At 34.7% G+C, this 18,721-nt stretch overlaps 1 protein-coding gene across 4 annotated transcripts in view; it reads left to right on the plus strand.

The window, feature by feature from the left end:
- HNF4G (hepatocyte nuclear factor 4 gamma) overlaps positions 1-18,721 on the plus strand; it is a 155,480-nt gene that overhangs the window by 115,230 nt on the left and 21,529 nt on the right. For all 4 annotated transcript variants that reach the window (XM_054561784.2, XM_054561782.2, XM_054561781.1 and 1 more), the window contains one exon: positions 17,724-17,892. In XM_054561784.2, coding sequence (XP_054417759.1) covers positions 17,747-17,892 — 146 coding nt within the window. In that variant the 5' untranslated portion in view covers positions 17,724-17,746. The remainder of the gene's footprint in view (positions 1-17,723; positions 17,893-18,721) is intronic.

Genomic DNA, 18,721 nt, shown 5'->3' on the forward strand with positions numbered 1-18,721 from the left:
TTCCATATTTATGAATTTTCTACTTGCTCAAGTTTATTTATTTATTTATTTATTTAGAGACAGGGCCTCACTCTGTCACCCAGGCTGGAGTGCAGTGACATGATCATGGCTCACTGAAACCTCGATCTCCCAGGCTCAACAGATCCTCTCACCTCAACCTCCCCAGTAGCTGTGACCACAGGTGCACGTCACCACACTGGGCTAAGTTCTGGGTTTATAGGCCTGAGCCACGGCACCTGGCTTCAAATTTATGTTTAACCTCCAAATCAATACTTGGACACTTTGGCATTCATTCTTGGACATATGCAGAGTGGTGGAAATGTTCGAGTAACTCAGTGCGCATATTCCCAGTTGAAGTACAAGGCAATGAACAATGCTCTTCCTTCTTGTTTCAGTTCTCGTGCCAAAAGCAAGTCTCCTTCTCCTTTCTCCTTTCTCCTTTCTTCTTTCTTCTTCTTCTTTTTTTTTTTTTCTTTTTTTTTTTTGAGATAGGGTCTTGCTCTATTGCCCAGGCTGGAGTACAGTGGCACCATCATAGCTCACTGCAGCCTTGACCTCCCAGGATCAAGCAATGCTTCCACCTCAAGCCTCCCAAGTAACTGGAACTATAAGCATGCCACCCACCAGGCTAATTAAAAAAAAAATTTTTTTTTAGTAGAGACAGGGACTCACTCTTCTGCTGGCCAGCTTTTTTTTTTTTTTTTTTTTTTTTTTTTTTTGAGACGGAGGCTTGCTCTGTCGCCCTGGCTGGAGTGCAGCGGCGCGATCTCCGCTCACTGCAAGCTCCGCCTCCCGTGTTCACGCCATTCTCCTGCCTCAGCCTCCCGAGTAGCTGGGACTACAGGCGCCCGCCACCACCCCTGGCTAATTTTTTTTTGTATTTTTAGTAGAGACGGGTTTTCACCGTTTTAGACAGGATGGTCTTGATCTCCAGACCTCGTGATCCTCCCGCCTCGGCCTCCCAAAGTGCTGGGATTACAGGTGTGAGCCACCGCGCCCGGTCCAACAAGCATTCTTTTCACAACATATTTAGTGCCCTGTTTTCCTCATTTTTGTGCTTTTTTTTGGTGTTTAAAATGGTCCTCAAGCATATTGTTGAACTACTATCTAGGGTTCATTGGAGCAAAAGGGCTATGATGTGCCTTATAGAGAAAATATGTGCCTTATAGAGAAAATATGTGTTAGATAAGCTTTCATATATGAGTTATGTTATTGTTGGATGTGAGTTTAATGTTAATCAATCAACAATATACATTAAATCAGTGTCTTTAAACAGAAACACACACAAAAGGAAGGTTATATATTGATCGGTTCATGAAAATGTTGTGACCAAAGGCTTGCAGGAGCATAGCCCTATGTCTCCCAGGAGCAGTGGTTCAGTATTTGCTAATTCAGTGTTCACAATGACTTTGTAAAAAGTGATTACCATGGATAGTGAGAATCTGTATACAAACATATATATATACAGACACACACACATCCTTTTTGTGTTTAAGAAGTTAAAGTAGAAAATTATAGTATACCAGTATTAGTTACAGTCTCCAAGAATACAACTATAAAAACATATTTAGGCCATTAGTAAATTTCATTATATTACAATCAGAATTCAAATTATTTTGTTTAATATTTGCTTCTGAAACTGGTGCACTATTTAGCTGTTTTGATACTATAAACAAGTAAATTTTATAAATGTAGATATATGAGATCTTTCAGTTACTGTGATTGACTCATTTATAAAATGTATCTTTGAGTGAGTCTATATTAGGATTTCTCCTTTTCTGTGTAAATTAAGTAAAATTCGATACTTTCTCTGCTAACTTTATTTAAACAATGCTTCTTGAGCTCTCTGTTATTTGATAGGAATTTAGTAGTTCAGAGAAATCAATTGACTCTTCTACTTCAACACTTTTTGTCTTTCTGAAATCTTGAATAAAGGCTTTAAATCTGATAGCAATACCTTTATCTCTAACCCTGTTCATGTGAGAGTGCATAATTGTGCATTTTGCAATTTCCTTGTCTCATTTGTTCTCTGTTGTTTATCTGCTTACTCCTAAGGCTGGGAAAAGTGATAATATAGGAGTGGCCCATGTAGTAGGTAGAAAATGAGGGCAAGTCCATGGATATCTTATCCATGTCTTGGTACTAGTGGCATGCAATAATATAGGCCTACCAAGGCTCCTAGAAGATTTTTTCAGCTTTAAGATTTTTTGTTAGATACACTGCCAATATATAGAAGAGACTATAACATCGGAAAATATGAGTGGTTAGTTACATTCAGGCCTTGCTGTTTGCAACCTTAAACTTCATGTAAAACCTCAATGAAACATATTTTCTCTACTTTTAAGATAAAGGATTTGAACAATTGATCTAATTCTCTCACAGCATTACTGTGATTATCAGATAAATAAAAGGCATTTTTAGTACTCTATCTTTTCTTCTGTAAAATACTTCAATTTCTCTGTGTTTGAAAAATGAGGTCCCTTATAGAACAAGGTCAGTATTATGGGAGAATGACTCATTTAATTCTAAGCTGTAACATGTTACAATAATTTGTCTTAAAATGGTTCAATGCAGATGTCATAGAATGAGTTCAGATGGGTCTGCAGAGGCAAATTCATAGGAAACTTTGTTACCTCTCTGTTTGGATTTATGAAACTGGTTCTCTAGTTTCATTGTATAGTAATGCCCAAAAAGTGAAAAGCCTAAACTTCTACTTTTTTCATGTTTTTCTTATGTATTAGTCTGTTCTCACGCTGCTATAAAGATACTACCTGAGACTGGGTAATTATGAATAAAAGAGGTTTAATTGACACAGTTCTGCGTGGCTGGGGAGGCCTCAGGAAACTTACAATCATGGCAGAAGGCGGAGCAGGACACCTCCTGCATGGCAGCAGGAGAGAAAGAGGGGAAACTGCCACTTTAAAAACCTCAGATCTTGGCTGGGCGCTGTGGCTAACGCCTGTAATCCCAGCACTTTGGGAGGCCGAGACGGGCAGTTCAAGAGGTCATGAGATCGAGACCATCCTGGCTAACACGGTGAAACCCCGTCTCTACTAAAAATACAAAAAAAATTAGCTGGGTGTGGTGGCGGGCGCCTGTAGTCCCAGCTACTCGGGAGGCTGAGGCAGGAAAATGGCGTGAACCTGGGAGGCAGAGCTTGCAGTGAGCTGAGATCGCGCCACTGCACTCCAGCCTGGGCAACGGAGCGAGGTTCTGTCTAAAAAAAAAAAACAAAAAAAACAAACCTCAGATCTCTTGAGAATTCCCTCAGTACCATCAGAACAGCATGGGAGAAACCACATTCATGACCCAGTCACCTCTCTCGACACGTGGGTATTACAATTTGAGATGAGATTTGGGTGGGGACACAAAGCCAAACCATATCATCTTAGCTGTAGGCAAAAAATGGATATATCTTTATTCTTTGACTTTCTAGAAATGCCACTGTCTCAAAAATATAAGCCTAGGAGACAGAGGGTGAAGGTAGGGTACCATTTTCTACCATAGTGGGGATGAGTGATGCTTTTTTAATCCTATTAGTTTAATACAGGAAATAGACAATGATCAGGTAAATGAAATTAGTTACATAACTACCAAATGAACCAAAAAGAAACAGAAAAGGGTTCTGTGAGAGAGAACTATGGGGAAGATTCACCTTAAATTAGATGTGAATTTCCTTTCACTAATTTCTACTTGAATTATTTAGGCATACTCAGGACTCCTGTTGTATTTTTTAAGATTTTGAATTTGGATCACCTTTCTTATCACCACATTTATCTTATTTTTAATTTTTTAAAAATATTTAATTTTTAAACACTTAATTTTGTTGTCCTCTCCTCCAAACTTTTATCCAACCACCATCCACCTTTCTCAAGAAGAGGAGCTACCAAAATAAGCTGGAGGTAAGGCAAGGAGGGTAATAACAAAGCAGAACAGAGTGTGTGTGCAGAGGCTACCGTTCCCTGCTCTAGATGTGAACCTGGGGACCTGTGCCACAGGGCCCTGGAGCAAGAATCAGAGTTCCAACCAAGATATCCGGACCTGTCCCACTCACCCTCAAGGATAGATTGTGCCAGCCTAAATACATCATATCTGGAGAGCTGCTGGTGTTCTAGGCCTCTGGGAAAATAGCAGAGCTGTGATATTAAGCTGAGTTCCCCTATCCTTGATCCTCAGGGCACCAGACTTTGTAGTTGAAGGAATCACAAGCAGAGAGGTTCTACTTGTCACCTTGCAACAAAACGGGCAATTTTTTAGCTGTTCTAGCAGCTGCCCACAAGGTTACTGTGCCTTACGCTGCTGTGTGACTCCTTCATTTATTATACTCAGGCAGGCAGATCTGGATATGAAGGTGAATAGATCCACCAGCAATAAAAAAAAAATACTACCTAAGGAAACCCAGCAGCCAGAGGAAGGAAATATAAGTAGAACACTTAGGTACCAAACTGACATTTAGGCAGAATTTCTGCAGCTGATTGATGACAATTAGAATAAAAATAATAAAGATTTAAGGTAACTTTAGGTTTAAATCATTTCCTAAGACTAAAATGTATTATTTTGAGTTCAAAAATTTAGAAGGATTCAGTGAGAATATGGTCCCTATGGAGATCTAAATTAGTGGTCCAGAAGGTGCACTAGAATACACATGTGAACAAGAGCAAAGCTACCAAGAGATGGTAATCATAAAGGAAAGCATACGAGACAGAAGATAGTGGCAGTCCTTGTTCAATGTGCTTTTTTTTTTTTGAGACAGGGTCTCACTCTGTCGCCCAGGCTGGAGTGCAGTTGTGCGATCTCGGCTCACTGCAGCCTCTGCCTCCTGGGTTCGAGTGATTCTCCCACCTCAGCCTCCCCAGTAGCTGGGACTATGGGCATGCACCACCACACCCAGCTAATTTTGGTATTTTTTGGTAGAGACAGGGTTTCACTATGTTGACCAGGCTGGTCTTGAACTCCTGACCTCAGGTGATTCATCCGCCTTGGCCTCCCAAGGTGCTGGGATTACAGGTGTGAGCCACCATGCCCGGCCTCAATGTGCTTTTTGTTTTTAACTAGTTAATCCTTACAAGAACCCTTTGAGATAGAAATTCTAGAGAAATACAACATTTGAATAATGAAAAATTTTGTAATAAAAGAATAAAGAAAGAACAAACTGTAAAAATGTAATAGAAGAATTCTCTCTTGATGAAGAAATGTTAAGTACAGATAGAAAGAGCTCATCAAGTTCCATGAAGGATTATGAAAAAATAAAATTAAAAGATGCACTCCTAGACACACAGTAAAACTCAATTCCAAATATCAGCAGTCAAATTTAGCATTTCAATACAAGAGGTTAGAATTGATAAAAATTACATTTACAAAATATAGAGGTTAAAGGACTTTGACATCTTATCTTTCCACTATCTAAGTATTTTTCTATGTGGTGCAGTATGTGTCCAACTTACCTTTATCTAGGATGATAAAATATCGAAATAATTATTTGGATGAAATATCCCTTTTTCACACTGAACTTAAACACTTTTATATTATACAGTCAGCCCTTCTTATCTATGGATTTCATAATCACAGATTTCAACAATCACAGACTGAAGATATTTTCAAAAATAAATAAATGAAAAATAATAAAATAATACAAATAAATAATTATGATGACTATGTAGCATCTACATTGTATTAGGTATTATAAGTACTCTAAAGATATTTAAAGTATACAAAAGGATGTGCATAGATTATATGCAAATACTATGCCATTTTATACAAAATGAGCATCTGAGGATTTTGGTATCCACAGGGTTACTGAAACTGCCCCATATGGATACTAAAAGACAACTGTATTCATTTGCCATATACACCAAATAAATTGGAATTTCTCTTTTATCTCCAGATACTATTTATTCTTAAACACAACTATTCTGTTTTTATTATAATGGCTTTATATTATGTTTGCATATCAGATAAGATCATCTTCACTATTCTTTCATTTATAACTTTTGGCTATTTTAAAATTTTTATTCTTTAATATGAGTTTGAAGTCATAACATCTAAAAACCCTTTTATCTCATCAAAAATAGATAAATAAATTCCTCCTGTAGCTGGCTTTGTATTTGGAACCGCATATGTTATTTTGAGAGAAGAGTTATTTTTATAATACTAGTTTTTACATATAAGAAATTGAATCTTAATTATTGTTTTCATTTCTGGCTGATTATTTTCTAAAATGTTATTTTCATATCATTTTCGAAGATTTATACCAATTATTTTTTCTTTCCCTATTGTAAATACTAGAACATAAAAAATAATAATGATTAGTACTGGTGAGATTGCATACTCTTGTAGTATTTCTAGATTAAGGGAAATGATCTTAATACATCGCCATTTAGAAATATGTTCAATGTTGAGTTTTGATATATTTTTAAAATTATATTTATGTGGGCACGTTCTAGGTCCAGTGCTTGCTTTTTATACCACATTGAATCATGCCTCCCAAACATTACCCCTTAAATTTACCCCTAGAGTGGAAGTGAATGGGGCGAGAGAAGAATGTTCTTTTTGCTCTGGAAAGTCAGCATTGGTATCATGAGGTAGATATGCAATCATATACAGGAAACTGTATCAAAAAAGGAGTAAGTTTTTCTTCCTGTTTAGACTAGCCCCAGGCTAGTAATCCTATATGTATATTTTGCAACTTCCCACTGAAATACCCATGACTAAACTACAGTGCAAATTATGACAGGCATTCAAGAGTCAGACAGTATCAAGGCTACACCTCTAGCTGCAAACCAATAAATTTGTTCTGTTGCAGAAGTCTAAATGTATAGGATAATAACTCTATTTCTCAATCCAGCTTCATGGATCCTGTAGAAAAACAATGGTTCAGCTATTTGTCTCTTTATACAGATATAAATCATCATCATTATCATCATGATCATTATTTTGTCATGATTACTTCATTATAAGCTCCATGAGGGCAGGGATTTTCTCTATTTTTTCATGTAGAAATACCCAGTCACTAGAAAAGCATTTGACACATAAAATGTACTCATGTACTCAGTGTAAATGCTATACATTTCAAAGTTTATTATTTGCATATGTATTTTATTCACACTTTCAGTAAGTATTTATGGAGCATTTCCTGTGTGACATACAGTATTCTATGAACTGCAGACAAAATAGTAAATAGAAAATAGAAGGTCTTTGCCTTCATAGAACTTTCTTCTTAAAGCAGTAGTTCTCAGATTTTGCTGCACATTGGAATCACCTAAAGAGTTTTTAAAACATTGATACCAGCTTCTACCTCCAGGCTTTCTGATCTAATTCGTGTCTGATGCAACTTGAACCTGGGGGGGGTCTTCAAAATTTCTCCAGATCATTGTAATGTGCACCAGAATTTTTGAATCATTGGCCTAATATACAAGTTGGCATTAAACAATTCCAGGTTTCTTACTTGAGAGTGATAATAGATTGTGTTACAAAAGCCGCCACTTTACCCGCTGTGTTTGGTTCGTATTATATTCATACATTTACTATTAATATGATTTTAATTATGTCCTATATTCTTGAACCAAAAAAAAGTTCTTTATGGTATTTTTGAGAAACCAACCAACACTATTTTCTAAAATACATTTATCAAAAAGGAGGTGAAATATTTAAAATTTCAGTTGAGCAAGTTATACATCTACCTCTATTAAACAGAGATGCAAATATTGTTTACTTTTATCCCAATCAAATATCACATTAAAATGTTGTTCTCCATATGTATCTAAGAAAGCTTTAAAGAGGAATTTTGAGCAGTTCTTGACTACCTGACTGAACATATAATCTATTATTGTATTTTATATGGAGAAACTGTAACTCATATTTATATATTTATTTATTCATCTGGTTTCCAGATGCTAAAGTGTATGTTCATTATAGTACGTTATAGTTCATTAAAATGTTCAAGTCTAAATTGCACTCAGCATAGTGAAACTGTTGCTATTTTTCTTAAACATTATACCTCTTCAGAACATATTTGCAATAGGTACGGGCCCAAACTGATAACTTCCTTCCCTTCATTTTGCATAATACAGCAATTTTGGTTTCAAAATGCCAACACAATCTTAAATATTCTGACTAACTTTGCTGAGTTTGCAGTAGCAACAATGATAATACCCATTGTAAAAAGGAAATGCAGAGATAGTGACTGTCAAATCCTAACATGTTCCTTATATCCACACTTCAGTTTCCTTACCAGTATAATCTATATTCCAGTTAATAATTTAGTGCTAATCAGCTCCTTATCTTCTGAAAAGGAGAGTCTGCTTTGAATCATAAGGCAGCTGACCTTGAAGGTAGGTTTAATGTATGCAGATTTCTTATATCACCTCTAAGCTTTTTTCACTCAGAGCATTTTCTTGGTTACACTTAGCTCTGAGCTGTGCAATCATCATTTTGTCTATCCTAACAGTAACTGATTTAATAACAGTAGTTTTTACTCTTCCTTAGTTTTGAACTTTACATTTATTTGTATAACTAGTTTTAAATAAGGTTGTGTTTTAATGTGCAAGTAAAATAAATATAAATAGTTCAGGTAAACCATAAATACTAGAAAGAATATAGTAGCATCTTTCTAAACAAATTCAGCTATTTCACAAGGTGCTTATGTATCTCTGTCAACTGTCTTTAGATTTTACTGTCAAATGGCATTTTTTAGTAGTGATATGATAAAGATTTAAAATTGGTTCCTTGGACTACATTTTGTGAATTGAAAATCAATATGAATTGAGAAATAAGCTATAGAATTTTATTATATATAAAACTGTAAGCAAAGCTATATTATTATTATAAAACTATGTAAGCAAAGCTATAGAAGTTCAGTTTAAATTTTAAAAATTTTCAACAAATCGAGGACAGGAACACGTTTCAAAAATAATATCAAAATTATAATTTTTACATGTTATAATAACTTTGGTTTAAATGTGTTAACGAGTTAATGCGATTGCGTAGATCTAAACTGAACAACAAAGGAAAAATATAAGAAAAAATAATTTTTGTTTATCTAAAAATTACACATAATCTGGGCTTTAGGAAAAAAATGTATAAAGCTCTTTGGAAATAGAATCCCATCATAAGAGGCAATTTCAAACTTCTTTGTATGTAAATAGTAGTGACTTGCCTTAAATATTAAAATACCCATCTTTGTTTGTTGTAATTTGTGAATTTACTTGTTTTCCCCCAGCAAAATTACGAAGAAGAAAATACAAGATTTCTATTTCAAAAGAGGAAGAATGGTTAGATTAGGACAGTGGCAGCAAGGAAATATGATGATTTTTTTTTAATTGAGATCCTTTTTGAGAAACAAAAGGTGGCTTTGCTTTGAATTAAAAAGTCATTTATGTTGGGTAGTGTTCTTCACTTAATGGTTTCCTGCTTACACTGAAAAATACACTGGGTTGATTTAGATTGTTATTCTTCTTCATTTAGCTTTTAGTGATCTCATTTGTGTAATCTTCGTACTGGAAAAGTAGAATATGAAAACAACAAGAACTATAGATGTGCTTTGGAGATTGATATGTAGTGCTTTTGCTAGTGAAAAATAATCTCAAAGAAATAAGTTTAAAAAACAAATTTTGTTAACTCTATTTTACAATAAAATGTTTTTATATTGTTATTAGCATTCAAAATTATTTTCATGAAAATTATTTTATGGAAATAACTCATTTTATTAGCCTGCTTTCGGTTTTAAATCACGCTGTGTAAGAATGATTAAATCAAATATAAAGTATGGAACAATTTAAATGGCTTAATGGTCTTCCAGATAAGATAGAAATGTTTCTGCTATTATCTTGAAGAATCAATAATGAATTGGGTTGTCTTCTTTAAACACCATGCTGTTTTCACTGCTTGTTATGTTGCTCTAAAGAAATTTAAATATTTCACATGCCAGTTGCTTGGGAGAAACATTTTTCAAGATAATTAGTTGTGCTATTTAAAATTAACCTTTTATCTACAAATAATGTTGTCATTCTCTCTGGAGTGTTTGACCTAACTAGAGCTAAGACGGCACATCTTAGCCTACAAAACATGAGATTTCACTAAGTAAAAGTAATGTTTTGCTCAGTTTAGAGAATAGATACTGGAAAGCAATGTTAAGAGAGATTTTCAGTAGTTCATAGTTTATCATATATTTATATTTTTTGATACGGATTAAATTTATATATCTTTAGAAAATGTGTACTACTTATTATAAATTACTGTTTTATGTATTACTATGTATAAATGATGTGCTTCCCAATTTAACCTTTAGAAGTAAACTTAAAAGCACTCATAAATTTCTGTTGAATGTAGGGTTTAATAACATAGGTCTTATTTATTTAAGGATAATTTTTTTCTACTATCACTTAGGCATAAAATTAATACAGTTTTATTTTTAACTACTTAAGCTCTTAATCTAATGTAGCCTTAATGAATTTACCCATGTGAAGTACTTGATGAAGCCATCATGAAAGGCTGCTTGGCTAATATCCATCAGTCCCCTTGCTGAAAAGAACTGAATTTTAATGTGAATATATATAAAAAAACACCATAACTGTTTCATGTATCTAAGGTTTATGCCACTTAATTTAATAATTTCATTTTTTAATTGTGCCATAGACATGTTTATTGAGTTATAAAAACACCACAATCACGAATGAATGGGAAACACAAAGAATTAGTATTAAGAGTATGCTGTTTGTTTTGATTATGATGCATAACTAAAAACCTAAAATTAACTGTAACTTAAATTGTTTCTTTGTGACTTTTTTTCTTTCTCATCCTCCCTCTTCATTCTCCCCTTCTCCTCTTCAAATAAATAAAAATATTCTGAATGTAGCTTAGTTTTAGAAGTAGAGAGGAAGATTGGTTATAAAGAGGAATATAAGTTAATTTATAAACACAAGTTATCTCAAGTTAAAATCAATATAAGAGAGCCTCTAATCTCCATGTAGCCAAAACCTGGGATTAACTCAAGTTCTCAATTTCCTTTGTAGATCATACTAATTAGTTTTCAGGGTAGGCACATCTTACCAACTTTATACACTTATCAAGAGTCATTTGGATTTGTTACCTAGTGTATGATTGCCATTTGTTCTTGTTATTTCATTTCACAATTTCGTTAAAAATTGTGCAATCTAATGCAACATGAACATTAAAAGCTTTTATTTTATTTTATTTTTTTGAAACAAAATCTCACTCTGTCACCCTGGCTGGAGTGCAGTGGCATGATCTTGGCTCACTGCAACCTCCACCTTCCAGGTTCAAACGATTCTCCTGCCTCAGCCTCCTGAGTAGTTGGAATTATAAGCGCACGCCACCACGCCCGTCTAGTTTTTTTGTATTTTTAGTAGAGATAGCATTTTGCCATGTCGTGGAGGCTGGTCTCAAACTCCTGGGCTCAAGCAATTTAACTGCCTTGGCCTCCCAAAGTGCTGGGATTACAGGCGTGAGCCACCGTGCCTGGCCAAAAGACTTTTTTTTTTCCTCTACTATAAAAACCAAGGGAAATACTGTGGAAGCAGATAAAAGCAAATTGACTAAAGTTTAGACAATATTTTGAAAAACTAAAATTCTAGAAGGGTTCTAGAATTTTTGCTTTGGATTGCCTTATGGGTGGCTTTAACTTTTTTCTCCATTAAAAAATAAAAAACTAGAAATCAAAGGCAATGTATGAGACTTATGAAAAAAACATTTAGTAAAGAACCCCAATCCGTGCATTCTTACTCAATGAAAAGGTCTTGGTTTTACAAACAGTAGCATCCATATCCCCCTATGTAAAGTAAGATGAAGTAAAGATATATCTTTTTATGACTTTCTGTTTCAATTATTTCATTTGCTTAATCAGTTGGGTAAATTATGAGTCCTAGAATTTAAGAAAAGAGGGCTTCCACTGTACTTCGTACTCTCCTTCAGAGAAAAGCTAAAGAAACCCCTTCTTTTGCTAAGCTGAGGCTGACTGAATTCCATGGGTGTTTCTACATCTGAATATCATTACAAAGACTACCCACTTGAGGAGATATGCTTGCTATTCAAATCTACCATATCTTCTGGAAATTCTTGAGTTATTACTCTATGAAATGAAGAAAATAACGTAAACTAACATGAATGGGGCACAGGTTTCTTCTTGAATGCCAGCTCTGATTAGTTGCTAATTGCTACTTGAAGATCTGTGCTTAGATCCATCTGTAGCCCCTTTCACCGTAGAGTCAGATGCCTGGATCCGGTACTGTCACCGGCGGGAACAGACTAGGGTAGAAGGATAAAACTATGACAGCATTGTTCTCCTGAGCTACAGCCACATTTCTTTTAGTGTTTTCCAGATGTATAAATGAGCTTTTCCTATCTTTTTCTTTTTTACTTTTTCTTCTGTTGGGACACTCCCATCAGTGACATTCCTCTGTATTGGTGAATTATTTCACAGATTAGAAAGTTTGTGGGCTCTGCATAATTCATCCCTTTGGTTCCTATAGAAAACAAATGTTTGTTAACTCATTTAAAATAAGGACTACTTCACGCAAATAAAAACCACAGAATAAAAACCACTTCTGTCTACTTCTCTAAAAACTGACTAACCTATGTCTAGTCTTCATTAAAGAAAGTCAAAAAAGAAAGTTTATTCCAACATATTATCCTCACAATTAAGAGTATACAGAACATGAGGGCAAGAGGACTATTCCAACGATCACTGTTTGATTTACTGAATCTGGCTGCTAAATTGACTCTAAGCTATTTTCTTTACAGTTTGTCACATGGTTTAGAGTACTTTAAGAGGCCAGCCTTCCCAGGTGAAAAGTACAATAGTTTCTAAGACAGAGTATTCATAAGGTTTGTGGTGTTAAGAAATTGGTTAAGAAATATTACTTTTCTACAATCTTTAACAAATGTGGAAAAGGACGTTCTGAATTTATAATGTAAATAAGGCTGGAATTCTTTCTTGGAAAATAGAATCAATAAACATATTTTCAGAAGTAAAATATATTGATTGAGTACTATTGTCTAAATATTCCCCAAACCCTAGATGTTCCTTGTCAAATATACACACAGAAGATGTACTGTGCTATATAGATGAGAGTTGATGATAGGAATATGTAGATCTACACATGTTAGGGATAATTTTATTTCAGTTTAATGACATCAGAATTCAAAAGAAATGAAACATTATACATGTAACAATTATTTAAATGCCTCCCATGTACTAGCAGCTGTACTGGTTCTGCCCTTAGGAAGTTTATTAACATAGTTGGGACACAAGCCCATAAATACATAATTAAAGAGAATATTGTTAAAGGCCATATTAGGGTTACGCCTAGGGGGCTATCAGGGTATGTCATAACTCCCCACATTTCAAATTACAAAATTTGCTTTACTCCAAAATAAAGGTAGTTTTATTGTACATTTAAGAAAACTTGAAATTGTAAAGTGTTTATGTGAAATGTTAACTTACAGACTTGATTTATCAAATTTATAACACTAAAGTAAGTCCCGTTTTTCAGAATATGAGGTATGTGATTTCAGCTCCTTAAATGGGATACCTTACATTATTATTACAGTTTAAAACCTATGAGATTTTCTTTTCTATTTTTAATACTTCTCTTAATGATCTCATTTATTGTCTACTGGAAATCAATTTAGGAAATCACGTTAGTTCACTAAGCACTTCAGATAAGGCTATTCCACGAAGCATTCCAAGATTATCACAAGGAATTGCTTTCATATGCCATAAAAGAAGAAATAAGCAGAATATGGCCTGCCGAAGAAGGTTACAGTTTTACAGCCCCTCCCACTGCAGCTCTTAAGTCACTCAGTTACAGTTAACTTTGGATTAGCACTCACAGATTGAAAGCAAAACACATCAAAACACTCATCACACACTCTGGGCTTGTGGTGCCAGTTGTATGTGTGTTTCTAAATCAATGATGAGGGTATCAGAACCAATACTGGACATGGACATGGCAAATTACAGTGAAGTTTTGGATCCAACTTACACAACTTTGGAGTTTGAAACTATGCAGATTCTATATAATTCAAATGGTGAGTTATTGTCTGTTTATAGATGTAAAGAAAAGTAAGTATAATTGGAGAAGGTAGAAGACTGAGCTTCCAAAGGTGGTGGCTCAATGTTTTTTTGCTGGAGAATTTAGGGCTTGCTTTTAAGGCCACAAATCTGAGCTTTTGCACTTCATTACAAAATTTAAGTTAATAATGCTGTGGCTATTTTGTGTTAGAGGTAGAAAAAGCCTGGTTTTGTGTAATAATGTCAGAATTCTGTCATGGGCCAGTTAGACAGGTAAAAAGAGTAAGTTTCAGTTGTTATTTTATGTGCTGTAAATCATAGTAATACGTAATATTGGCAGATTGGCTGTGAAAGAATATTTTCTATGTAATATTTAAAATGACTTATGGAACAAAGTTTCCACAGAACATTAGGGAGTTTCACTGATTGTCTACCCTTTTCATTATAATTCCAGTTCTCAATTGCTGGTGATGAGAAACCGCATTTAAAATTACTATCAGGTTTTTGCATTGAACGCAAATATGAAAGGCAATAAGGCTTGTATTATAACCTCACTTGACAGGCTAATGTTTAGCCGCACAAAGCTGTTGGTATTTAATTACTGTAACATTTTAACTTTAAATAAGACATGAGTTGTTTAGGGGTTGTGTCTTTATGTAATACAGCTTACTATTGACTTTGAATTTAGACTTAATACCCAGTAAAAAAATCTTGTTTAAAATATGTTATAACTGTTAGAACTCCTATGATCGAGTAATTATGTATACTTTGGAAAATGTGTGTGTATGTGTATGTGTGTGTGTTTAATGCAAGATTGAGAATATATCTTGTACTGAGGATATCTTACTATTATACTGTATTGTATAATTTGTATGACTGGTGTTCTGGTTCTGTTTTTAATAAGCAGTTCCTTATTAGTGGGGATTTTAAAAAATAGTCAAAAGGTGAATTCTGAAAATTTAGCACAACTATAGTTAAAATAAACCTGTAGTGCAACTTTCAGGAAGTCACTGTGTTGTGTCCTTATGTTTAGACTTGACTAGAGATATTTAATAGAGTATTTCATCAGAATCCTGAATTTAAAAAAACACTCATGATTAAGAAATGGTAGGGACATATTTGCCACAATCATAACACTTATTTACTATAAGTGTTTAACAAATATACTGAAATAACGAATTTGTATGGCTATATCCAAAGTGTGGTGTAACTTGTTTGTTTGTAATAATGTTGTCAGCAACGTGTAAGTATGGCACTAAACTTGAAGCAAGAGTTGAATTTTTCATATTTCTATGTAGTCTCTCAGAATACAATCAATTCCAAACAGTTCTAACTTTCATATTGTTAATATCTGTTTTGTTAATGTTACTAAAAGAAAAATGTTTAGCATTTTAATCCTATGTCACATGACTAACCCTAAGCATATTCTCATTAAAATTTTTTTCTACTTCATGAAATTATATATGACAATATTTGTCTACTCAGAAATATTAGTAAGTAGAATATATGTAAGTTACAAAATGTAATCAGGACATGACAACCTTTAGTATTATCCTTTTGTTAGTTATACAATAATCAGTTGTTAATATATAATTTTATAATACAGTTTTACTACATATATTTAATATCTTTTGAATGCATATAGATTTTTAAAGATGTAATCCACAATATTAACTCATTTAAGAAATATTCTTTTTATTATAAATATCTACATTTTAAAAATAATTATTCCTTCAGAATTGTGTATTAGATGGCCCACAATATACTGGGCATAATCCTAAAAGCTGGAAAACAGAGGACTAAATAAGACAGATAAATTCTCTACCAACATGGAGCTTATATTCTGTGTGTAAAGATGGGTAATAAATGAGCAGACCAATGCAGAATATACTTTTCACTAATAAAGTTATATAAAAAACTAAGGCCATTTAAAAAACTAAGGCCAGGTGTGGTGGCTCATACCTGTAGTCCCAGCACTTTGGGAGGCTGAGGCAGGAGGATCACTTGAGCCCAAAAGTTTAAGACCAACCTGGGCAACATAGTGAGACCTTGTCTCTACAATAAAAAAAATTAAAAACTAGCTGGATGTGGTGATATACTCCTGTAGCCCCAACTACTCGGGAGGCTGAGGTGGGAGGATTGCTTGAGCTCAGGAGGTCCAGGCTGCAGTCAGCTAGGATTGCACCACTGCACTCCAGCCTGGGTGACAAAGCAAGTCCCTGACTCAAAAAATAATAATAATACTTAAAATAAGCAGAGGTTTAGGTTCTACTTGAAGGACAGATGGGAGGTGACATTTTTAAATGTGTGTTCAGAGAAGGTTTCACACAAAATGTGAGACTTTAACAGAAACCTGGTAGCTAGCTCAAAGAAAGGTTTAGGGAAGAACTTTCCTTCCAGACAGAAGGAACAGCAGGTGAACAAGTTCTGAGATGAGAGTAGCCTTCAATGAAGACAAAAAAAAAAAAAAAAAAAGACGGTGTTGCTGGAGAATAGTGAACTGAATGAAAAGTGGTACCAGATACTGGGATCAGAAATTTGGGGGAGTTTTAGGGGGGTTTGACATGCAGGTTTACAGGCTGTGGGAAGATGCCTAGACATTATTCTGTATCTAGTTATGACAGGGTTGGATGCAGAGGGTGACATGATATGAATTACTTACAGCAATATCACTTAGGTGGCTTTGGGGTAACAAACAGTAGGGCAGCAAGAATGGAAGGAAAGAATTTAGATAGCAGGCTGTTGCCATAATCTAGAGGAAAGATGATGGTTGATTGAATAAGGATGTCCGTGGTGAACAGTTGTAGATTAAATATGTATTTCAGGCCAGGCACAGTGGCTCACGCCTATAATCCCAGCACTTTGGGAGGCTGAGGTGGGCAGACCGCCTGAGGTCAGGGGTTCAAGAACAGCCTGGCCAACATGGTGAAACCCTGTCTCTACTAAAAATACAAAAATAAGCCTGGCATGGTGGCACACGCCTGTAATCTCAGCTACTCGGGAGGCTGAGGTGTGGGAATCACTTGAACCTGGGAGGCAGAGGTTGCAGTGAGCCGAGATCGCACCACTACACTCCAGCCTGAGCAAAAGGGGGAACTCAGTCTCAAAAAATTAAATAAATAAATAAATAAAAAGTCTTGTAAACATGGACTTACCAAGGGATTGGTTATAAAAGATAAAGGAGAGAATACAATAAAGACTCACAGATTATTGGCCCTGGGAAACTGGATGGAGCCATTGACTGATATAGGGGAGAATGAAGGAAGGAAGAACAAGTTCTAGGGGAAAAATGAAAGACTTTTGTTTTTGATATGTTAATTTACAATTCTGATTAGATTTCACAATGAAGTTCCTCAATAGGTGCTTGGGCATTTCAGGCTGATGCCCATGGGAGACATCGGGGCTAGAGATAAAATATTGGAATTATTCATCCAACAGCTAATATTTATTGTCATGGAACTGATAAACTTCCCTTGGGAAAGAGCACAGTTGGAGAACTAAGCCCTATGGTGTCCCAAAGTTAAATTTTCAGAAATAAACGGAAGCAGCCAGCCAGGGGTTAAAAGGAAAGCACCAGTGTGGGGTCTCCAAGAAGTCAAAGAATGGAGTGTTATGAGCCTATAAATAATTAGTAGGACAATTTAGTCAGGAAATAGTACTAACTCTAACTGTAATCTTCCTTTTTTATTGACAGATAGTTCTGCCCCAGAGACAAGTATGAATACCACAGACAACGGTGTCAACTGTCTGTGTGCTATCTGTGGGGACAGAGCAACAGGAAAACACTATGGGGCATCGAGCTGTGATGGGTGCAAGGGTTTCTTCAGACGCAGCATTCGTAAGAGTCACGTTTATTCCTGCAGGTATTTGAAATACCCTTTTAGGCAAGTTATCTTTACAGATGTTTCAGTTTGGCACGCAAAAAGTAAGAGAAGAAAATTCAGTTTTTGTATATCTGTAAGTCTATAAATACAATCTCTAAACTGAGGTACAAGTAAGAACGTGTGGGTATGTACACAGGATATAGTCACATAGGTGGTTCTTTTTTATGAAACATTTTAGACTTATAGAAGGTATATAAAAAATCCACCTACCTACCACCCAGCTTAGACCAATATAGTGGAAGCCTTTAATGGACACCTCCTCTGTCACTTTTTCTCCCTCGTCTCCTAGAGGTAACTACCATTGCCATTTCATGTTATCTTTTCCTTGTGTTTCTTTATTGTTTTACCACGTGTTCATATACCTCTAAACATTTTAAAATCTGCATTTAAAAGCTTTTTCAATATGAGTATTTTTCTTCATGTTTATTTTTTAAGTGCCATTACATCCTAGGTCTAAAAACAAAATTATGAAAGTGCAGATGATTTTGGTAGTTTGTTGATATCAATGAGTGAAATTTAATTTTCAGTCCTAAAATTTAGAATGTATTTCTCATGCCATATTTTTTGTCATTAAATTTAAATATTTTGTCAGAAGCTTATTTAGCTATATTATACTTGTCACGCATTTCCAGTAGGCTGTTTTTTGGGTTTATTTTTAGGTTAATACCTAGTTAACATCATAACATGATTTAAGTATACATATTGCATCTTGATTCATCTGTATGACTGTCCTTGAATGCATATTACATTTAGATTGAATATAGGCTATTAACAAAAATGGTTAAATTTAACAGAAAAATAACTATGT

Source organism: Pongo abelii, chromosome 7 (genome assembly GCF_028885655.2).
Source record: "Pongo abelii isolate AG06213 chromosome 7, NHGRI_mPonAbe1-v2.0_pri, whole genome shotgun sequence".
Taxonomy (NCBI): Eukaryota; Metazoa; Chordata; class Mammalia; order Primates; family Hominidae; genus Pongo; species Pongo abelii.